The sequence below is a fragment of the Beta vulgaris genome, chromosome 5 (assembly GCF_026745355.1).
Source record: "Beta vulgaris subsp. vulgaris cultivar EL10 chromosome 5, EL10.2, whole genome shotgun sequence".
Classification (NCBI taxonomy): Eukaryota; Viridiplantae; Streptophyta; class Magnoliopsida; order Caryophyllales; family Amaranthaceae; genus Beta; species Beta vulgaris.
In genome coordinates this window covers 39,835,617-39,860,193 of record NC_079206.1, presented here as the reverse complement: position 1 = coordinate 39,860,193, position 24,577 = coordinate 39,835,617, and the positions used below count along the sequence as shown (strand labels likewise).

General features: G+C 36.3%; 1 protein-coding gene and 1 long non-coding RNA gene across 3 annotated transcripts; both read right to left on the bottom strand.

Moving 5' to 3' along the window:
- Window positions 1-2,500: 2,500 nt before the first annotated feature.
- On the bottom strand, window positions 2,501-3,458 carry LOC104886467 (uncharacterized). Its single transcript, XM_057394722.1, has 2 exons — window positions 2,582-3,458; window positions 2,501-2,510 (listed from the first exon to the last, which is right to left on the bottom strand). The coding sequence occupies exons 1-2, from the start codon at window positions 3,445-3,447 to the stop codon at window positions 2,501-2,503; spliced, it is 876 nt and encodes a 291-aa protein (XP_057250705.1). The 5' UTR covers window positions 3,448-3,458.
- Window positions 3,459-14,726: 11,268 nt separating this feature from the next.
- Window positions 14,727-21,927, bottom strand: LOC104893670 (uncharacterized). 2 transcript variants are annotated; one of them, XR_008969504.1, is made up of 5 exons: window positions 21,700-21,927; window positions 20,617-20,841; window positions 20,156-20,506; window positions 15,019-15,833; window positions 14,727-14,914 (listed from the first exon to the last, which is right to left on the bottom strand). It is a non-coding gene; the product is annotated as an uncharacterized LOC104893670 (long non-coding RNA). The 2 variants fall into 2 exon arrangements; XR_002039990.3 differs by having other exon boundaries at window positions 14,727-15,089; window positions 15,788-15,833.
- Between the last annotated feature and the right edge of the window lie 2,650 nt (window positions 21,928-24,577).

The following is a 24,577-nucleotide window of genomic DNA, read 5'->3' as shown; positions in this document are numbered from 1 at the left end:
AAGTATTTCTCCAACTTCCTTGAAAATCAAGAATACATGCTCTCAGCATATCTTCAAGAGTCTGAATGGTCCTTTCTGTTTGACCATCTGTTGCTGGATGAAAAGCGGTACTAAAATCCAGTCTCGTACCAAGTGCCTTTTGTAATTCCTTCCAAAACTTCGCTTGGAATCTCGAATCACGATCTGACACAATAGAACTTGGTACTCCATGCAGTCTGACAATTGTGCTCATATATAACTCAGCTAGCTTATCCAAACTCCAATTATTTCTAATGGCTAAGAAATGTGCGGATTTTGTCAGTCTATCCACAATGACCCATATAGAGTTCATTCCTCGAAATGATGGTGGCAATCCCATGATAAAATCCATAGAAATTGAATCCCATTTCCATGCAGGAACATCTAATGGTTGCAACAATCCTGCAGGTCTCTGATGTTCGATCTTTATCCTTTGACAAGTCAGACATCTTGACACAAATTCTGCAACTTCTTGCTTCATATTGCTCCACCAGAAGGTCTGCTTTAAATCCTTGTACAACTTGTTTCCTCCAGGGTGAACAGAAAAAGGACTGTTATGAGCTTCTTCCAGAATTCTCTTTTTCAATGCCTCCTTATCTGGAACACATGTTCTACCCTGAAATCTCAACGTGCCATCATCTTGGATCACAAATCCCGGTGATTTTCCTTTCTTCACATCACTCTTTATCTTTTGCAACTCCAAGTCTCCATCTTGCGCCTCTTTTATTTCTTCCAACAAAGTCGGCCTCAACTCCAATGCGTACAACTGTGCTTCTATTTTTGGTTGCATGATCTCCACTTTCATCTTCATCAAATCATCATTGATTTCTTTCGGCAAGGCTAAGGTTGTGTTTAGGTAGGATTTGCGGCTTAGAGCATCAGCTACGACATTAGCTTTGCCTGGGTGATATAGGATCTCGACATCATAATCCTTTAGGAGTTCAAGCCATCTACGTTGCCTCAAGTTCAATTCCTTTTGGGTGAAAATGTATTTAAGGCTTTTGTGGTTGGTGAAGATCTTACACGGAACACCATAGAGATAGTGTCTCCATATTTTGAGAGCAAACACAACTGCGGCTAGTTCAAGGTCATGAGTTGGGTAGTTTTGTTCATGAGGCTTGAGTTGACGGGAAGCATATGCTATAACTTTATCATTCTGCATCAACACACAACCTAATCCATGCTTAGAGGCATCGCTATACACAACAAATCCATCAGTTCCAGAAGGGAGAGTAAGAACAGGAGCAGTAGTGAGACGCTTCTTCAACTCTTGAAAAGCTTCCTCACATTCATCACTCCATACAAACTTAACCGTCTTCTTTACCAATCGAGTTATAGGCATGGCTATCTTGGAGAAATCTTGGACAAATCTTCTATAATATCCAGCTAAACCCATAAAACTCCGAACTTCAGGAACATTTGTGGGTCTAGGCCATTCCATGATAGCTTTTATCTTTTGTGGATCAACCGAGACTCCAGTATCTGAAATGATGTGCCCTAGAAAGGCAACTTCTTTCAACCAGCAGAACTCACATTTCTTCAGCTTTGCATACAACTTCCTTTCTCTCAATACTTCTAACACCTTCCTCAAATGTTCTTCATGCTCAATCAAGTTTCTTGAAAACACCAAGATATCATCGATGAATACAACCACAAACTTATCGAGGTATGATTTAAATACTCAGTTCATCAGATCCATGAAGACAGCAGGGCATTGGTTAACCCAAATGGCATTACTGTGAATTCATAATGACCATATCGGGTCCTGAAAGCGGTTTTTGAAATATCTTCTGGCTTTATGCGGAGTTGATGATATCCAGATCTTAAATCAATCTTCGAGAAGATAGTTGCACCTCGAAGTTGGTCAAAAAGATCATCAATACGAGGCAATGGATATTTATTCTTGATGGTGATCTTGTTCAGCTCTCGATAATCAATGCACAACCTCATGCTTCCATCTTTCTTCTTGACAAATAGAACTGGTGCACCCCATGGCGACACATTAGGTCGAATATACCCCTTCTCGAGCAATTCATCTAGTTGCTTTTTCAGTTCTTGTAATTCAGCAGGTGCCATTCGATAAGGTGCCTTGGAGATAGGAGCAGATCCAGGAACGAGGTCAATGCTGAAATCTATTTCTCTTTCTGGTGGCATGCCAGGTATCTCTTCTGGAAATACATCAGGGTACTCACAAACTATGGGAATATCGGATAACGAGGGTTCAGGTTTGGTTAGGTCTACCACACTGCATAGGTAACCATAATGACCCTTTGAAAGTAACTTGAAGGCTTTCAAGGATGAGATGATTTCAGGTTTGGGTTGGACTTTTCTTCTTCGATAAGAAACCTTACACCCATATGGCTTCATGAGGGTTATTTCATGGTTAAGGCAATTTATGTCCGCTTTGTACTTCGATAACCAATTCATTCCCAATATCACATCAAAGTCGGTTAATTCAAATCGAACGAGGTCTACTTGAAATTCATATCCTCCTATAAGAATAGGACAATTTCTATACATGACATCACATAAGATGGATTCACCATTAGGGATGGTGACAGACATGGCAGAGAAATCAGAGCATGGTTTTGCATTCAAGCTTCTAGAAAATGCAGTAGATATAAACGAATGGGAAGCTCCAGAATCAAAAAGGACATAAGCAGGTACAGAGTTGACAGGAAAAGTACCAGTAATAACGGTGTCATCAGCCTCAGCTTCTTCTTTTTGCATCATGAACACTCGTCCGGCTTGTGAGGGTCCACGTGGAGGGTTTCTGTTGGCATTATTACTTGCATTCCTACCATAACCATAGTTCTGAGAGTTGTTCCTTTGCACTGGCACACGGTTGTTAATGTTCTCGTTCTTCCTTTCCACAGCCGGGCAATTCTTGACCATATGGCCCGTCTTACCACACCGATAGCACTGATCGGTTCCTGCTCGACATTCCCTGGCTACATGGCCCAATTTGGAGCATATGTTGCAACGAGGGATTTGCCTCTGACCATTGTTGTTTCCTGAGAATCCAGTGTTCTGCTTCTTAAAGGCATTGCTTATTGAAACTTCTTGACCTTTACCCTTCCTTTTTCCATTCTCATAAACATCCTTTCGCAGCTTCATTTTCCTTTCAACATTGATAGCCCGATCATATAGCTCTTGATAGGACTTACTTATGTTTGCAGCAAGCCTTTCTTGAAGATCCAGATTCAAACCTCCTTCAAACCGATTCATCCTTTGACGATCCGTAGACACTAGATCAGGAGCAAATCGAGTTAACTCATTGAATTTCACAGCATATTCCAGAACTGACATACCCCTTTGCCTCAGATGGATAAACTCAGATTCCATCTGGAGTTGCAGAGACTGAGGGTAAAACTGGTTCCTCATAGCCTCCTTTAAACCTTCCCATCCAAATCCAGGTTGATTTTGCATCTCTCTAGCAGTCTTCCACCACAGATCAGCTTACCCTTTTAAGTAGAATACAGCAAAGTTAACTTTCCACTTGTCGGGACACTGGGTGGCATCAAAGAGTTTCTCCATGCCATTCAACCATTCCTCGAACTCGGTGGGATCAGGTTTTCCATCATAAGTAGGCGGCTTGTGAGCAGAAAACCTTTTGAACATATTGGAGCATTCTTCCTGCTCCGTCTTGGCCCTTGGTCGGTTTCCTTGCAAGAATTCCATCATCAGCTTCATTATATCCACCTGATTTCCGTTAGCATTTTCAGTCGTTTCTTCGAAAACAGGGTCACTTCGCAAGGTATCTAACCTTTGCCTCATTTCTTCAAGTGTGACTTCAGGCCCATGGGTTCCACTTCCTCCATTAGTAGGTCCACTTCCACTTGTTGCCATGTTCTAAAACATCACATATTCTATGTGCATAACATGTTAAACGAGGCATAGACGTCATCGTAAAAATAACATATAAAAATATTCCCTTCCCCGATCCTAACACTCACACTCATTTTCATTTTCAAACACTTATTAACTACACCATTTAGTATTCATATTATTATATGAACCCTATACTTATGGTGATGACTCTCGTTTTACTAGATTACTTTACCATTAATTTACTAATTTAAGTAAAACCTTTGAGATTTTACTTGAGGCATCGAGAACCGTTGCTCTGATACCAACCTGTAACGCCCCGACCTCTAATCATCGTGGTTAAGTTAATTAATCGATTATTAGCAGCGGAACCTAGATAGTCGGCGCGTTACCGCCGTACTTTCCATAAGGAAAATACAAGGCAACATAACATCATAAACTTAAACATTTATAACATGAAGCATGATATAGATCCAACATTAGTCTTGATCAATAGAAACTTAGTTACTAATCAGAGTTTTGACATAAACTTAAATTAAAACCATGAGAGTCTAGATAATCTAGATATTAATTAAATCCTCACTGCTACGCCATCCCGTTATCACCATCGGTACCTAAAACATAAAACAAAATGTCGTGAGCCGAGGCTCAGTAACATACTACTCTAACATCGTAAATTCATTTCACATCATTTTAGTTAAAAACAGGAAGGAGAGAATAAGTAAAACATTTCATAAACATATCATAGTAGGTTACATTATCTTCTTTATCATGTTCATCATCATATATCTTTTACTTTGGTAACTTGGCTAGTACCTCATAACATAGGGACGTCTCCCACTACATAACCATCAGGCGGTCACATCATAGGTGACACTTGCGGTGCCCGTATCATTTAAACCATCAGGCGTCACAACATAGGTGACACTTGCGGTGCCCGTATCATAAAACCGTCAGGCGTCACATCATAGGTGACACTTGCGGTGCCCGTATCATTTAAACCATCAGGCGGTCACAACATAGGTGACACTTGCGGTGCCCGTATCATACTGCCAAGAACCGTCTTTCACTTGAATTTATCATGTTTCATTGGTTTTAAGTAACATCATCATTGTGAATAATTATATTCTTTCATTTCATCATAACGTCATCATCATCATCTCATAGCATCATATCATAATAACCATCATAAAAAATTTCATTTCCCGCAGTCCATATATAAAACGTAATATTAATCATGATCATAAAACATACTTTGAAGGGGAATGCGGGTGTTAGCAGTAGACGTTACCTGGATTCCTGCTTAATAACCTTGATAGCCGGGGGAGGCTTGTAATATCCTTTATCTTCCTTAATCTATTCAAGAATAATTTTATTAATGAACGTTTCATTATTTAGCTTTTAAGCCTAAATATTAGTTTAGCGTTTATTAAGGTCATAACGGTTATTATAATGTCGTAAAGGTCTCTTTAAAGGTCATTATTTCTTAATCGTTAATAACTTTTTAACTAAGGTGACTCTTTAACAACTACATAATGAATAACTCAATTAGCTATATTTTTAGAAATTATCGAACCATTGAAGTTATATTACTGCATATTATAAAACCTTTCAAAAACATAACATTATTCTAGTTCATAGTTAATAACTAATTAGTTACCCATTAATAAATTAGTTAAGTTTAAAGTTATAATAGATCGATTAACATTTTAATATTATTTAGTCATTTAAAACTAACAAGTCAAGTAACTAGTATTTATAAATGAACTTTAAGGATTAATGAAGTACTCCTACTTAAGCTTAATTATGAACAACATGCTTAATGAATTAGTTTTTAATTAGTTTTAAACAACTCAACTAGTTTAGAAATCATGAATTATAACCCAATAATAGATTTTAGTAAATAAGTTAGGTGGTTTAGTAAACTAACTAAATTAGCCCACTAAAGCTCAATATATTAAAGCAACAAGATTAACTTAAATGATTTAACTAAGTAAATCAGATTATAAGCCCAATATTATACTTAACTTGATTAATTAAACTAACATAGCTTAATGAAATACTAAATCAGTTTTAGTTTAACTCACTTTGGCCCATCTAATATAAGTAGTTTAGCTAAAACAATAAAAGTCAGATTTGAGCCCCATTTAGTGAACATGCAACACTTAAATTGAGTTGGTCTAACTAATATAAATCAGTCCATAAGTATAACTTAGTAAGTCCATGGAACAAGTTCAAGCTACATCTAAGCCCAACAACAAGGATTCAGTTTTAAGCTACTTAGTTTAAGTTCTAATTGAACTATTCTTGGCCCAAAACTAATATAATTAACAAAAGGAATTTAGACTTGGGGCTTGGTATTAATAAATCAAAATTAAAAGAAAGATGAGCATCACCTCTGCTACTAGGAGCAGGGAGGACGAAAATTCCGGTAGAGGTGGGACGTCGGCTCCGGTGAATGGCGAGCAGCACCGGCGGTCAGCGAGAAGCGACGGCAGCGTGGCATGGTGGCTGGGTCTCGGCGGTGCTGCGCGTGCAGCGGCGTCGCGCGAAGAAGAAGAGGGACGAGAGAGGCAGCGCGAGGAGAGAGAGAGAGCGCGCGAGGAGGAGGAGTGCTGGCGGTTTGGCGAAGCTCCGACGGCGGCTGGTGACCGGTGAGTGACGACGAGATGGGGCCGAGACTGGCGCGGCGCAGGTGGCCGGTTGTGGGGGCGAAACCAGAGGAGAGAGATTATGAATTTGGGGTTTTCTCTTCTTTTTTTTATTTTTATTTTTTATTCTTTTAGTTACAATTTTCCGGCGATTATTGACTGAATTTCTGATTAGAGAGAGAAGAGGGGATGAAGATTGTTGGTGTGTTCTTGATGTTGAGTTTCCATGGCTATTTATAGTGGAAATTTGGGAGTTAAAATCAGTGGTTGGGAGGAAGATGGTGAAGTAAATAATCTGATTTTGTTAACTTGAAGAAGCAATGGTGAGGATTGGTAATAGACTTGACTGAAGAAGAAGAAGAGAGTGATGATTGCATGAGTGCCAAATGGCCATGAAAAGGTGAGGAAGAAGGCAAATTAATGGGGGAGTTGACCATGGCTTCTCTTTTTCTTTTGCCCCTTTTGTTTTCCAACCTAAAATCAGAAAATTTTCCACACTAACACCTTCAAACGTGGCTTGATGACATTTTGGGTGAAATGTTGACATTTTGTACTTTAAGTGAATTATCAACTTTATTAACCTTCTTGTTTAACTCATAAAATCGTAGATTATAAATTATCGTCATAATTTAAGTTAGTAAATTTTTATGTTAAAAAAAAAAAATTCTATAAACATTTTATTATACGTTGCTTAATTAGTGAAACGAATAAAATAAAATATATTCTAACTACATTATTACGTTAATTACTCACTTAAATATGTTTAAGATTTTAAGGATATTACAGGGAAAGACACAATTCCTTTCCTTTTAAAATACAAATCAGTTCCTTGGCAAGGAACTTCCCATACTTTGCCCAAAGTGGCTTGATTAAACCTTATTTTCTTTCCTCTAACCTCAGTTGTGCAAATACCATTAGTATTAACAAAATTTGCACAGAATTCATCCATAGCTAGAGGAACAAGAGCATTGTTAAAGGCGAATTCAAACAAGAATTCCATGCCTTGTTCCTTTAGAATGGAGGTTAATTCTGAAATTCTATTTATTGCCCATTCTAAATCGACGCAAAAACCCAAAACATACCTAGATTCACTTCGTTCGACCCGTTTTCTTGGAAGAGAAGAAACAGTTCCTTTGGAAGGAACAGGTGTGATTTCTTCTTCTTCCCCTGAGATTGTTCCGGGGTTTCTTCTTCATCTCTTCCCCAATTAATTTCTTCTCGCATACTCCTTCTAGGAGATTCTAATTGTTGTTCTCTATGGGGTTTTCTTGAATTATGTCGGTTTCAAGGGTTTTGGTTGGAGATGAAGAATTTCCATTTTTGAAGTGTCGGTGTTTTTGATGTTGGAAAAGGAGAGTTTCTTGAAGTTTTTGCCATGATTTGTGAAGGTTTGGAGGTTTTTATGGAGTATCAAAGGGTGTGATGAGGTTTCGGCTATGGTGAAGATGAAGAGATTGAGAGGAACACGGTTTCTTATGATGAATTAAAGGAGGAAGTTTTGCATGTAATAGTAATTATGACACGCGGGAAAGAAATAAAGCAAAAAAAAAAAAAGAAAAAAACGAAAAGATAATTAATAAGAACCAAGATTTAATTAAATCTGATTCCCCTTATTTTTGGGATTTTTCGGATTTTTATGAGTTTTAATTTTTGAAAGAAAATAAATGCTAAGGAACTTGTGCTATAGGAACAACTAATGCTACATATCAATGTCCTTCATATCATGCATGTTTCTTACCTTAGGAACAGTAAGGGGAGTATTATGTGACATTTGTGAGTTGTTTAATTTCTTTGAATTCATGTTATGTTTGCAACATTCCAATTTGCAATGGTCTTAGGCAATTAAACACAATTATTTTTAGCACACAAAGTCACTCAAATTGATTCAAACATGGGGGAATGACATAGGAACAATCACTTAATTTTTATTAACCTAACTCAAGCCTTAATTTTTATATCTATCTCTTTGCAAAGGCTTAGTTAGATATCAGCAATCTGATAATCGTTTGACAAAACTCAAGTTTAATCAAACCTTTTTCAACATTTTCTCTCAAAAAGTGATGTCTGATATGTATATGCTTTACTCTAGAATGGTGCACTGGATCTTTAGATATCTATAGCACTTGTATTGTCACAATAAATAGGAACACATTCAAAGTTTATTCCATAGTCACTAAGTTGTTGTTTTATCCAAAGCATTTGAGAGCAACATGCAGCAGCTACATATTCTGCTTCAGCAGTGGATAAAGCAACTGTGTTTTGTTTCTTGGTACTCCAAGAAACTAAACTATGACCAAGGAATTGTGCCATACCTGAGGTGCTTTTCCTATTTACAAGATCTCCAGCATAATCTGCATCTGCATATCCTTTTAGTTCGAATGTATCACTTCTTGGATAGTAGAGTCCAAGATCATCTGTTCCTTTAAGATATCTAAGAATTCTCTTCACAGCAGTGAGGTGAGACTCCTTTGGATTTGCTTGAAATCTAGCACACAAACCAACACTGAAAGCTATGTCTGGACGACTAGCAGTTAGATACAAAAGTGAACCAATCATTCCTCTATATTTTGTTTGATCAACACTTGTTCCTATGGAGTCTTCATCTAATCTAGTTGAAGTTCCCATAGGAGTGTGATTTATCTTTGAATTTTCGAGGCCATATTTCTTTAATAGTTCCTTTATGTATTTTTGTTGGTGAACAATTATACCTTTTAGTTTGTTTGATTTGTAGTCCAAGAAAGAAATTTAACTCACCCATCATACTCATTTCAAATTCATTGCTCATGAGACTTGAGAATTCTTTGCACAATGTTTCATTAGTAGCTCCGAATATGATGTCATCAACATATATTTGAACAAGCAAAATATCAGTTCCTTTAGATTTTAGGAACAAGGTTTTATCAACCTTTCCTCTTTTAAAATTGTTTTCTAAAAGGAACTTTGATAATCTCTCATACCATGATCTAGGTGCTTGTTTTAACCCATAAAGAGCTTTATCAAGCTTGTAGACATGATTTGGGAGATTATTATTTTCAAACCAGGGGGTTGTTCAACATATACATCTTCGTTTAGATAGCCATTTAAAAATGCACACTTAACATCCATTTGATATAATTTAAATCCCATGTAAGCAGCAAATGCAATTAAAATTCTAATGGCTTCTAATCTAGCTACAGGAGCAAAGGTTTCTTCATAATCTATTCCTTCTTGTTGATTATAACCTTTTACTACAAGTCTAGCTTTGTTTCTTACAATGGTTCCATATTCATCTAGTTTGTTTCTAAACACCCATTTTAAGCCAATTACTTTTTGTTGTTTAGATGAGGAACTAGATGCCATACCTTGTTTCTTTCAAACTCATTTAATTCAGCTTGCATTGCAGTAATCCAATCAGAGTCAGTTAAGGCTTCTTCATGATTTCTTGGTTCCATCATTGATAGGAACGCATGAAATGCACAAAAGTTCCTTAACTGAGATCTAGTTTGCGTACCTTTGGATATGTCGCTGATAATGAGTTCCATAGGATGTGACTTTTGTAATCTCCAAGGTTTTGGTTGAAACTCTCTTATAGGAACATGTTGTTCCTCATGAGTTCCTTGAGTAGATGAGGAACTCTGCTCAGTTGTTCCTCTGTTAGCCTCGTGGACTCAGTTCCTTCATTTAGAGGAACAGGAGCATCTTCTCCCTCTGAGGAACAGGAACATCATTGATGTCATTTTTTAAATTCCTCGTTCCTTTCCTCTTTCACTTCTTCTTCTTCTTGTGAATCTGCGTTCCTTGTACTGGTTGTGCTAACCCTATCTCATAGTCATCAACCTGTATGCTTGGATTATTTTGTCAGATTCATCAAAGATTACATGATTCTTTCTTCAACACACATAGTTCTTTTGTTATATACTCTATAAGCTTTACTATGTGAGGAGTATCCTAAAAATGTTGCTTCATCACTCCTTGCATCAAATTTTCCAAGATTATCTTTTCCATTATTATGCACATAACATTTGCACCAAATGTTCTAAAATAGGTGATATTTGGTTTCTTTCCAAAATAAAGTTCATAAGGAGTTTTATGAATGATAGGTCTCATCATGGCACGATAATTATTGACAAGCAGTATTAACAGCTTCAGCCCAAAAGTTCCTTGGAAGTTCACTAGCAATTAACATGGTTCTAGACATTTCCTCCAAAGTTCTATTTTTCCTTTCTACAACACCATTTTGTTGTGGTGTTCTAGGGGCAGAAAAATTATGATCTAGGCCATTATCTCTGCTTAAGTCATCAAATTTATAATTTTGAATTCCTTGCCATGATCTGATCTAATGTGCATTATTTTATGTCCACTTAAATTTTGAACTCTTTTAGCAAAGACAAGGAACTCATCATAAGTTTCATCTTTACTAGTGAGAAAAATAACCCAAGTGTACCTAGAGTAGTCATCTACAATACAAGTACATACCTCTTTCCACTTCTGCTTTGAATTCTCATGGGTCCACATAAGTCCATATGAATTAATTCTAATGGTTTAGTGGTACTTACAATCGTTTTAGATTTGAAAGAGGATCTTACTTGCTTACCTCGTGCACATGCATCACAAACTTGATCAATATGAAATTTTATGGATGGTAATCCTAAAACAAGATCTTTTGATCTAAGTTTCTCAAGTAATGAAAAGCTAGCATGTCCTAGACGCTTGTGCCAAAGAAGTGAATCATCTTCAATAACACTAAGACAAGTTAAATTGATTTGAGGAACAAGGTCTAGATCCACAATGTATGTGTTCCCTTTCCTTGTTCCTTCCAAGATAACCTTCTTAGTTTTAATGTTGATGATCAAGCATTTTTCTTTATCAAATTTTACAGTATTTCCTTTGTCACAGAATTGAGAAATGCTTAATAGATTATGTTTTAGACCTTCAACTAAAAATACATTTTCAATGGAGTGTAATGGTGACTTACCGACCTTACCCATAGCAACTATGTTACCTTTCTTATTATCACCAAATGTTACACTTCCACCTTCATAGGTTGTGAGTGAGAGAAACTTCGTTTTGTCTCCTGTCATGTGCTTGGAACAACCACTATCGAGATACCATGTGTTGTTCCCCCTCACTCCAACCTGCAAAAATCAACTAGTGTTAGTTGTAGGAACCCCATCTTTCGTGGGTTCCTGTTCTTGACTAGGATTTATTTTGACAACCCATTTTTTCTTACTTATTGTCACATTTTTCCCAATCATTCAGATTTTATTGACATTGATTTATGTAATGACCTACCTTGCCACAATACATACAAACTTTCACTAGGTAGATCAACATATTTCTTTGTCTTGTTCCTTTTCTTGTAGTTTTCAAAACCAAGACCTTCCTTCCTCTTGGTCTGTGGTTTCTCAATCCACTTAGGAACTTTCATGATTTTGCCTCTGTTCCTTGCGACAACCAGTTCCTTTTTAAGATTACAGATCTGTTCCTTTAAAAATTTTCTCTTTATTCATTTTTCAATCTCAGATCTGTATCCTTTCAAAGGGTTGATCTTATATCAAAGGAACTCAGAACAGGGACAAATTCCTTCAAGTGTGAAATCTCTAAATTAATTAGATAATTTTCATTTTTCAAACTTTCATAACATTCTTTGATTTTTAAGTTTTTATCAAATAAATCAAAGAATCTTGTTTCGACATCTGTTCTCATTTTCTTAAGCCATTCTATGTGTTCCTTGCAGACTTTAAGGCTTGTTCCGTTTGTTTACGTTTTTCACGTTCATCTCTACATTCAAGAATTGCATCATAAAGAAGATCATATATTTCAGCCTAGTTTTACCATCTAGTCTGACTCAAGCCATGTTGACTTACCTCAACTTTTTCTTCATCTTCTTTTTCGTCAGTGTTTGCCATGAGGCAAAGGTTTGCTGTTTCTTCAGTTGGTTGTTCCTCTTCTTCTTCCGTCTCTGAATCTCCCCAAGCAGCTATCATAGCTTTGCGCACATTTGCCTTAGAGAAAGGTGCTTTGATTCTTTGTTCCTTTCAGCAAAGCGTTCCTTGTTCCTTTCTTTGGTTTTGTCATTTTCCCAAAGAGGACATTCCTTGATGAAGTGATCTGTACTTCCACATTTATGACAAGCAGCTTTGTTAGAAAATTTCTTAGTTTTACCTTTGAAGTTTCCATTCTTCATGTTCCTGTACATCTTTCGAAATTTTCGAACCATGAGGGCTGCTTCTTCTTCTTCGATCCGAATCATCTTCATCATCTGCTTTGAGAGCAATTGATTTTGATTTGGAGCTTTCACCATATTCAGTATCAAGGTGAAGCTCATGAGTCATAAGTGACCCTGCCAGCTGTTCTAAGTTGAACTTAGTGAAGTCTTTTGTTTCTTGAAGAGCAGTGACTTTAGCCATCCATCTGTCCTTAGGAAGACTCCTAAGAACCTTTCGAACCTGTTCCTCAGATGAAATAAACTTTCCAAGAGAAGCCAACTCATTAATAATGTTAGTAAAACGAGTAAACATGTCTCGGATGCTTTCTTTGATTTCATGCAGAACAGTTCATATTGATTCATAAGTAAATCAATTTTCGATCTTTTAACTTCATTAGTTCCTTCGTGGGTTACTTCTAGTAAATCCCATATTTGCTTTGCGGATTTGCATCCCATGATCCTATTATGTTCATGGGGTCCAAGTCCACAATGCAACAATTTAATAGCCATGGCATTTACTTCCATTTTTTCAAAATCAGATTTGTCATAATCAGAGAGGGGTTTAGAGTTACCTCATTTTTGTCATTTGTAGTTGTGACTTCGAAATCACCAACTTCAATGACTCTCCATACCTGATAGTTTTCAGCTTTGATGAATATCTCCATGCGGTTCTTCCAATAGTTGTAGTACTTCCCATTGAACATAGGAGGCCTTTGAGTGGAATAACCTTCTTCAAGTTTCTCGGTGGTATTCATTGTTCCTTGGATCTTTTTCTCAATAGGGTTTCCTATCTTACGTGAGTTCTAGCTCTGATACCAATTGTTATTTCCCTAGGAACACTACAAGAGGGGGGGTGAATTGTAGGTGTAGAAATAAACGTAACTTTTTGCGGAAATTAAAACTTAAACGAATAAACAAGCTAAAGGAACACAAGGGATTTTTACGAGGAAAAACTTCTTGGGCCCAACAAGAAGAAACAACCTCGACCACTAGGGATTTTAAACTCAACACTTTCACTAATTAGGCCAAACAACTTTGTTACAACCTAATTCTAACTCGAGCCACACCTTGAGTTCCTAAACTCAAGTTCCTGAGCCACTGTTCCCTTAACAGCAGTTCCTCTCAACTTCACTCGAAGTTTTCTCACACATACAAGCTTCACTCAAAGCCTCTTTCTTACAGAACTTCACTCAAAGTTCCCTTACCCCAAAAACCAAAATACAATTGATCGAAATAAGCTTAGTGGAATTAGAGTAAGAAGGAAAGAACAAATGGCTATTATGAGAGAATGAAGGCACTGACACTTAATAAGTTAAACTCACTTAATTACTTAGTCAGACACAATTTGGAACTTATCTAGACTTCTATATTTATAGTGTAATCATGAAGAACGTGGATTAAATATAGTACATGTTTAAGTCCATTAACCCATGATGTTCCTTCCCCTAAGGAACACGTTTCACATCATGTCCCATGATCCCATGAACTATAAATGAACGTGGATATATTTAGCCATTACTCCTAAGTAATAGGAGTTCCTTGAGCTTTATCCGAAAATCAGTTTTATAAAACTCTTTTTATCTTTAAAACTGAATTTTAATCTTTAAGAAAATAATATCTTTTAAACAAAATCTTTTAAAACCGGATATTTATTTTCTTATTTTTCCGAAAAACAAAATCTTTTTTAAAACTGATTTTATCATTTGAAATTAGAATAACTAATTTCCTATAATTAGGCATGACTTACTCAATATATTTTTAACCGTTATATTGTCACGCCTAAGTCTAGTTCCTTTTATTAACAAGTTCCTTTAACATATTCGTTAGTGCCACTTAGTTTGTTCCTTACAAAGGAACAAACTCTCATTCTCAAATAACTGCCACTGTTCCTTACCATTCTTTTTTTGTTCCTTTACATTGGAACTAGAAAATAAAACGCCTAGCTTCTATTCTTCTTGATCCAATGCTTGCTCCAGTATCAACATAGAAACTTCTTTACTTAGCCTTTGAAATCCTCTCTTGACTTCTTCTTGACTTCGTATTCTCCCAGTTCCTTCATTGATACCTTAAACACCATACACTTAAATAACTCATTAGTTCACTACTTAGTTTATATCTTTGTTTCTTTGTCATCATCAAAACTAGGGTTCAACAATCTTCATAAATTTTGTGCCAAAACAACTTACGGAATAGGAATAACGATCTCTTTTGGTTGATCGTCTTCCACATCCTGCATTAGTGTACAAAACAATCCAAAATTAGTCAAAATAACATGAAAAAAATCCTTAAAATGGTAAAAAAAAACAACAAATAGTAAAAAATTGTTGGACTTACTTTGTTCTTTCTTTTAATCCCAAAAGTCGACCTAGTCCAATCTCCCGTGCAAATTAGCATTTGCATACTTTCTAGAAGCAACGAAGCTCAATAAGAATCGATAACACTACTCCCTACACTAAATGTAGCCTCAGATGCAACAGTAGTAATCGGAATAGCCAAGACATCAGCAGCAATTTTCGATAAAATACGATACTTCACCGATTTTTCTTTCCACCATCTTAATATATCAAACATTCCTTCATCATTGAGTTTTTTTTCCACTTTTCACAGCTTGTAACACCCTAGACATGCCGAGAAGGCTCCCTTCATTATTATTTGAAGTTCCATAATCACATTCTCCAACTACTTCCGTTGGAGAAGAATACAAGGTCTTATACTCATCATACAACTCGTACAAACACTAGTGGAAAAATGAATAAGGGCTGCGCTGAAAAAGGCCTGTAGGGCTGCGCTTTTTGACAGCAGTCCTTTCAATAGCAGCCCTTCACATTTTAAGTAGGGCTGCGCTAGAAAAGCGCAGCCCTTCTGTAACACCCCAGAATTTCAAAGCGAAAAAGAAAGAAATTATAATAATAGTATTATAGGACGATGGCGGAAACATCGTCTTCTGGGAATGTCACTACTACAAGAAATGCGTTTAAATATCTAAGTGATAAAACCAACATAAATAAATAGTATAAATAAATTAAATTGATAGCCAAAAAGAAAACTAACTCTTAAATTAATAAAAGAGTAGGCCTAAAACATCTAACATTTTAATACTCACATCTCAACCCGAGCCCAAAACCAAATAAGATTGTCATCAACATAACCTGCAAAGATATACAACAAAAATCCACAATCAGTGGGGAGTAACTAACAGCTCTCCCAGCTCAATTAGGATCCATGTAGAAGTTATCAAGCGTTAATAAATAAGTTCCAATCAACATAAAAGATCAAACTGAACCAAACAACAGCAAAACAACAACTAACAGTTTAGCATGGTTAAAATAAAGTACATCATGATTAATAAACTTAATATAGACATACAAGATAAAAAACATAAGCCTCCAAAATAATATAAATAGCTTTTGAGAAAGAGCAGAACGCTAGTGGATCGCAACCCACTTCCTAAGGTTTGTCAGATCGAAATCTCCAGACAGCCTATGGACTTACGTTCGCTACTGCCTGTGTCTAAGAATGGCCAAACTCCCGATGCAGGATAGTACCCAGCTCAGTATTTCCCAACCTCTCGGACGACAACAATTAACCCAGGTAATACCCCTAAATCGCAACCTAGGTGGTTGGCATGTTCTTCACCGGGGACTACATCTATCCCACCGGATATCTTAATCTCAGTAAAATACCTCTACAATTAAATACTATAGTTTGTTCATCCATTTATTCATTAAATATAAATATTAGGGATGCCCTTAAGGCCTTACACCCAAAATCAGCAGAAACTAGGATCGCAATCCAATAGGCTTAATTCAACGAAATTTATTCTTCTCAAAGTAATATTAATATAATACTAATAAAAAACATTTCACCCAACTGAAAAGAATAAACCTTCATCAAAACATACTTATACACCAAATATACAGTATAGTCAAATACTCCAACTACTACACTCTCGTTGTCTGAGTTTGGGTACAAGGTTAATTACAACGTTAGTTATAATATCCCCGGTACATAACTCTTGGCGAAACGGTACTAGAGACAATATTATTCTCCCTCGAGTACTGAAACGTCGACAACTTAGATATTGATTTATAGAAGTACAACATTATTATACTCTTAATATCATACAAACAACCAAACTATAATAAAATAATTAAAACACTCATATAACTAACAACACATGAAAACATGGTCATAGATATAACTTATCAAATCTGCCCAATTTACAAAACAACATTATGCAACTAAATCATTAACTAAATCATAAATACAATATATAACTTATAACAAGGAGGGAAATGCCATGATACACTAAAATAACTTCTCTGCAAGTTATCTAAGAGAATCTCAAATAACCCATAAATTAAATATTAAACGCACCATTAGATATACACCATAACTAGTTCTGGAACAAATTTTATAGCTTAAACATACAACTCCTTCAAAAGTATGCATGACTAGTATATTGCTACAATATCACTTAGCATGTAATACGCATGCATATATAAGGCAAAAGTGGAACAAAAAAGAAAACAAACAAACTGACCACGTTGCACATATTCAAACCACTGAACTAATGAAGAAGTAAAGAACCACCAACATACATGAACAGTAGCAGGGGTGATAATTTTATAGATCAACAAACCACCTATAATTTACAAATTCATCTAAGTTGACACTACAGATGCATATCATGTAATATCCTTCAAGAGAGGAAAATAGAACATCATACTATAGTAATAATAATCCAGGTTCCATATTACAGAGACAACCATCACAATGCAAATAATACATGAATCAAAGAACATGAATAGACCATATATAGAATAAAAACTATAACTTATAACTCACGTTTATACATATAGATGAACATATTCATCAAACTCCAAAAACCCAAATTAATCACATAAACATATAATTCATTAAATCTCAAGGAAGAAAAAAAAACATATAACATAACATAATCCCTCCCAAATTCCTAAAAGAGTAGTAACCCAAGCTTAAGTATTAAAACTAGATAAGTTCTAAACCGATTCTAATTGTACTAGGATCGCCGTTAGTTACCTTTGAAGACCTCCAATTGCTTGCATTTTCATTACATACTGTTCTGCTCTGATCTCGATTCCCGTCAATGTGTAACTCTGATTTAAAATCTCTCCAGTCATAATAAAGGACCAGATGTCCTTAATATTCTATCCAAATTTCAGGGTGATCTAACGGTTAGATATCCGGTGATAGTCATTTTCGTGAAGGTGCAACAGGAAAACAAAACCGGGTGACCTGTCTGATTGAAACAGAAACTGCGACCAATTCTTCCAGTATCTTCAAAAACGGATGACACCACGAGCAAGATCTCTCCGAGTAGATGAATTTAGACTACTCACACGTCCAATTCCGATAAGAGACGAAGGATATATGGGGCAAACAAGATGGGTGTGCAGAAATGGCCGAAAATGCGAGAAGGGAGAAGGACTCTTTCTTTTTCTTTGTAAGGCTGGTGTGAAGAGAGTTTAGTGCAGCAAAAATAATGTGATGGTTCATATCATAAAGCAAAGGTTTAATTGCATTAAGATAGATTAATGGGGGATGACTCTTCACCTTTTGGTGGTTACAAAGAGGGATAGATAAAAGATGCTAATACTATGCTTAATACTTCTCCTCTAAATTTTGGACAACATAAGAAGGATATGGGTTTGCAAAAGAATTATTTATGTTGGTCGACCCATATTATATACAACACTTGAAAACTAAAATCACACGCTACTTAAATTTATAGAATTACTATCTATATGATAAAATAAATACGCACATCATATACACTTTAAATTAATAAACACAACAACATAACACAATATAAATAATTATACACTTTAAAAATAGTTTTTAATAATAAATTATTTTATTTTAATAGAAAATATAATTTTAATGTAAACAACACCAAAAATAATGAGTGAAAATTACGTGGTGTTACACCTTCACTGTGAAGGGCTGCGCTTTTTAGGTAAAAGCGCAACCCTTCTAGCCATGAAGGGCTGCGCTTTCTAGGTAAAAGCGCAACCCTTCATGGCTAGAAGGGTTGCGCTTTTACCTAAAAAGTGCAACCCTTCCTACCAAAAAAAAAAAATTTTAAATTTTTTTTTTGACATTTTTTACTCATAATCTCACATTTTTTGAAATTATACAGAAGAGAAGAGAAACGAAAATAAACCCAAAACAAAAAAAAGAACGAAACGAAAATGAAAAAAAGGAACAAAAACTAATATACAGAAGAGAAGAAATTATAGATCTGAAAATACAAGAATATTAATCAAAACGAAGATGAAAATACAAGAACATTAATCAAAACAAAGAGAAGTATACAAGAACATTAAATCAAAACAAAGAGAAGTATACAAGAACATTAATCAAAACAAAGATTAAGAAATTATAGATCTGAAAATACAAGAACTACCTCCAAACATTAACCTAATAATGTTTAAATACATAAAACAAAACCCTAATACATAATTAAGGAAAAAAAAATTTGGAAAAACTTAAAATGCCTATTTGGAGGCTTAAACGAACTCGGATGGCTTAAAAAGCCTAAACATCACAGCATAGCGGTGAGTTTGACTCGTTGGCCCGTTCCGCTCCCAAAAAGGTATCACAATAGGCAATTGGACTCCGTCGGTGTGATTCGTGCAAATCATTTCAGGCTTTTTGTCGCGTTTGTCGCATTTTCTGGGAGTTTTAGAGAGAGAAGAGAGGATGAGAGAAGAGGAAAGGGAGGAGGGTTGTGAGAGAGGAGAGAGAAGGAGGAAAATGGATGAGGGACGTGAGAGAGGAGAGAGAAGGAGGGATAATATATCTGAAGCCCGCTCAATATTTCAAAGCTCGCGATTTTTTTATTTCAAATTTTTTAAAGAAGGGTTGCGCTTTTCTTCAAAAGCGCAGCCCTACTTAGTCAGAAGGGCTGCGCTTTTGAAGAAAAGCGTAGCCCTTCACTTAGTAGGGCAAAGCGCAGCCCTTCTGAAGTAAGAAGGGCTGCGCTTTTATCAAAAGCGCAACCCTTCCTTTTTTTTTCCCCTAGTGAAAGTATCTCTAACCTTAAGGATGTTACCTCTAACAAGTTTCAAAGGAAACATTTGGGGGAAAGTAATGTCAAGTACCTCCATTTTCACACGAGGGTCCAAAATACCACCTATGGCCATGATCAAATTACATTAACCCCAATACTTATCAAACCTTTCTTTCATGTTTTTTACCATGTCTTTCACAAAATCTCAGAAGAATTGGCATATTTATCTAACATCTCTTTGATGTAACAAACTTCACTAAGAAACACATTTGAAGTTGGATATTCTGATCCTTAGATGATATTAGTAGTAGTATAAAAGACTTTTAAAATGTCAAGCAACTTTTCAATTTTGATCCAATCCTCAATACTAGGACAACAAACATATTCACTATCCTTCAAAGCAAGTCCAAAGAATACCTCCTTAAACTTGATTGCTGAAGCCAACATATCATATGTGGAATTCCACCGAGTCTTGCATTCAAGAATGAGTTTCCTCTCTTTAAGATTGAATTGTTGCACAAGTTCAACAAACTTTCTCATCCTAGCTTCACTTCCATTGAGATAATCCACCGTATCATGCACATTTTTTATGATGGTTTTGACTTGCTTCAAACCATGTTGCACCATGATATTTAAAATGTGCGCACAACAACGAACGTGAAATAATTTACCACCACACGTTAACCTTTTAGAAAGTGAAAAGGTATCTTTCATGATTTGAATGCAAGTGTCGTTCGCCGAATAATTGTCTACGGAAACCGTGAACACCTATTAAAGAAACCAAAAACCAACATATACTTTAGAAAATAATACTTTTTATAAAAGTAGCAAGACATATGAGCAAATCACGAAAAGAGATTAAATATCAAGGCACTTACTTTATTCTCAATTTCACATTCCTTCAAGCATTTAAATATGCATTTCTTGACCTATAAGTAGTTATGGCATTTAAATATCGACTTCAACGGGATTTTCAGATTCAATAAGTTCATCATCTTGTTCTGGTTCATAAGGGTTCTCATCTTCAACATTTACAAAAAACTTTTCCAATGTTGGTGTAGAAGAACAATTAGGAGTTGATGATGGAACATCCCTAGATCCACCTATTGAATAGAAAGAACAACTAATAATTATAAATATGAAGTAATCACTTGGAATACATTGAGTATTTGAGTCATTGATAACAAACTAAATACTAAAAAGAACAATACATTTAAATCTAGCATTCTGTATTTTTTTTTTCTAAAAAGAACAAGACACCGAAAGGTTAGTTTAAACTTTCAACTTTACTATGAATTCATGCATTCAACGCTCTTGCTGTAAATGAGATGTTTGGTCTTCGTTGGATGAAAAAGCTGGTAAGTATCATTGTCTTATCCTTTTTACTCAAGTAACAATGTAATTTAAAACAATTATATCTAGTATAAAAGCAAATGGGATATGAAAACATGTAATTGCTCCATCATAAAACCATGAACATCTAATAGTCAATTCAACCATGAACATGTAATTACTCCATAACCATGAACAACTAGTAGTCAATTCAAATATTTTGGAGTTGATGATGGAACATGTAAATACTCCATAAGAAAACCAAGAATAGCATGAACACATTATCTGATACCATTATATAAGCAAACAATTCAAGGAACCTGCTACAATTATTTAACAAACAATTCAAGGAACCTGTTGTGAGTACACCAGCCATGACTGTTCTTAAACTAATACCAAGTACACTGGCCAATATCAATTCCTAAACTACAACAAATACAAAAATTTAGATTTCAAAAGATTTCATATCTGTTGGTGGGTCGCCGGCAATGGTTGTTCCAGCAGGTAGTGAATGAGAGCCTTGCGAGTAAGAGGAAAAAGATGCGATGGTGGTGAGTTACAAGAAAGAGATGCGACGGTGGTGAGCAACGACCAACTGACGTGGTGAGAGAGGATGAGATGCGACTTACCGGCGGTGATGTTGCGGCGGTGGTGATATACAACAGCGGCATAAACTTGGTTGGTGAGTTTAGCCTCCCTAGGGTTTTCATGATTCGTGAGTTATTGAGGTTTTGGGCAAATGAGTTCTGGTGAGTTTTTTAAATTTTTGTTCAAACTTCAAAATGGGAAACATCGCCACTGCCCACTAGAAGTATTTATTTATTTTTCTTTCTTTTAGAGAATGTGAGACTATTTGCTTTTTGGTTGTATTTTTTTTCCTATTTTAATATATAGTATATTTTTATTGTTTTGTCTTTTTTATTAATTAATAATCATACTATGTTTTTATATTTTTTCTAATAAAAAAATAACTCGAGCCGTTCGCGAGCTTTTTGAGCCGAGCTTTTCTTAGCTCGTGGCTTGTATCGTTAAGTCACGAGCCGATCCAGAACTCGAGCCGAGCTGGCCGAGCTCGAACTGTTCATGGGCAGGCTTGGCTCATTCCAAGCCCTAACCTCATATTATCATGTTCAAAAAGATTTTGACGTTAAGTGACTCCAAAAGTTCAAATTGGACGGAAAAGGCCGAAATACGCCTAGAATCATATTTACGTTCCCAAAATTCGACCAACTAATGCAAACCTAAAAATCTGCACACTATTTATATAATACCTTATATTGTCATGTTCAAAAAGACTCTGGGGTTAAATGATTTCGAAAGTACAAATTGGACGGGAAAAGGCCGAAATAGGCCTAAAATCACATTTACATTCCCGATATTCGACCAACAACTAATGCAAACCTAAAAATCTACACACTAGTTATATAACACCTCATATTATCATGTTCAAAAAGAATTTGGGGTTAAATGACTCTAAAAGTACAAATTGGACGGATAAATGCCGAAATAGGCCTAAAATCACATTTGCGTTCCCGAAATTCGACCAACATAATGCAAACTTAAAAATCTACACACTAGTTATATAATACCTCATATTATCATTTTCAAAAAGAATTTGGGGTTAAATGACTCTAAAAGTACAAATTGGACGGGAAAAGACAGAAATAGGCCTAAAATCACATTTACGTTTCCGAAATTTGACCAACAACTAATGCAACCTAAAAATCTACAAACTAGTTCTATAATACCTCATATTATCATGTTAGAAATGAATTTGGGGTTAAATGACTCCAAAAGTACAAATTGGACGGGAAAAGGCCTAAAATTACATGACAACTTTATCTAGCTCATCAACAAATCAAACAAAAAATAAACATGCAAAGAAATTAAATTAGTTACCTCTTAACACAAGTGACGAGAAATGAAGAGAGAAGAGATAGTTGGAACTTTATTTGCCTTGCTTAGTATCTTTTCCTACAATTAACAAAATCCACCTTGCACATTTTAATCATATAATCAATTACGTAAAGCAAATTTAACTAAAAGAGTCGACCTGGCTTATGCAAATAAGATTACGCATGATCATTCGACATCAATGTGTTGCATCAAAAGAGGATTATGTGACTAAGTGAGTTGTTAACATTTAATCACATAATTACCAAAAGAGTTCCACATTAATCACATAATATGAATTAAGACAATCAAATTAAATCAAAAATAACATCCCCTGCCTACCACCATACACACCCTCCCCACCCCCTGCCTACCACCATACACACCCTCCCCACCCCCTGCCCACCGCTACACACACCCTCCCTACCCTCCCCCACCCCTTTCCCACCCTCCCCATCCCTCCCCCACACCATGCCTACCCTCCCCCACCCCTGCCAATCCCCTGCCCGTTCCTAAGTTTTCACTCTCCTCCAATATCTATCATTCACTACTCCTAAGTCCTAACTATCCTAACTCATGTGATGAAAAAAATACACTATTTGAGAGGTTAATACTTCGAGTTTAGGAAATGAGCAACTACAAACTAGATTAACACCATTAGCTTTGAACCGAACAATTTGCACTAATGTATTTGGAAAAGTAAAAAAAAATGAAAAAGAGGGGAATTACCGGAAGAGGAAGAGAGGAGAGAATGACAGTGGCGCTGCGTCGTCGTGGTGGAGCATGCAACTAGAAACCCCCAAATAGAGGAGGTTAAACACCTTTAGCTTGGAGAAGAAAAAAGAAGAGAAAACCGGTGCGTCGTCGGTGGTGGTGCGACGTCGTCGATTGAGAAGAGAAAATCGATGGTGCGTCGTCGGTGGTTGAATTAGGGCTCCGGTGAGTAAGTGAGTGAGAGTGAGAGGGAGTAAGTACGTGAGTGAGTGAGAGCAAGGGAAATTCGTGTTGTGCGTAGTCTAAAGTTGTGCGTGCATTTTTAGTCAACGAAGGGTTGCATTTAGCCCTTCGCCGCAACCCTTCTAAAGTGAAGGGATGCAGTTTTTGGGCTAAACACAACCCTTCACATTAGTGAAGGGTCGTGAGCATCAAAAACCCGCAACCCTTCGTTTTAAAGGGCTGCAAATGGCCTAAAAATCGCAGCCCTTCGTATCAAATGGGCTGTGATTTCTGGATCACCGCAACCCTTCATACTTAAGGGTCGCATTTTCTAAAAACCGCGACCCTTAAAGCGCAGCCCTTCCAGTTTTTTCCTCTAGTGTTAGCAGTCGTATCCGGCTGATCTCTATCTCAATAACCGTTTTAGGCTGTTCTATGGTTGATCAGCCACATCCGATCGATTAACAGGGAGGAGGGCGGAGATGAGTCCCTCGTATCCAAAAGGGGAGCAATGGTGGAAGAGTCGTCCACCTTCAAAGTCTTACCCACCGAAAGTGGGTAAGACTGATCTTTCGGTGGGTAAGACTGATCTCCCGTCCTCTACAGACAAGAGTTGCCTTATGAGCGGACAACCGCTCACTTTTCTTCTTGTTTGTAAAGCCTTTGGTTTTTTTTTTG

Excerpts from the sequence above, each read along its gene's own strand:
- LOC104886467 (XM_057394722.1), bottom strand. The coding sequence starts at position 3,447 with ATGCAAAATCAACCTGGATTTGGATGGGAAGGTTTAAAGGAGGCTATG.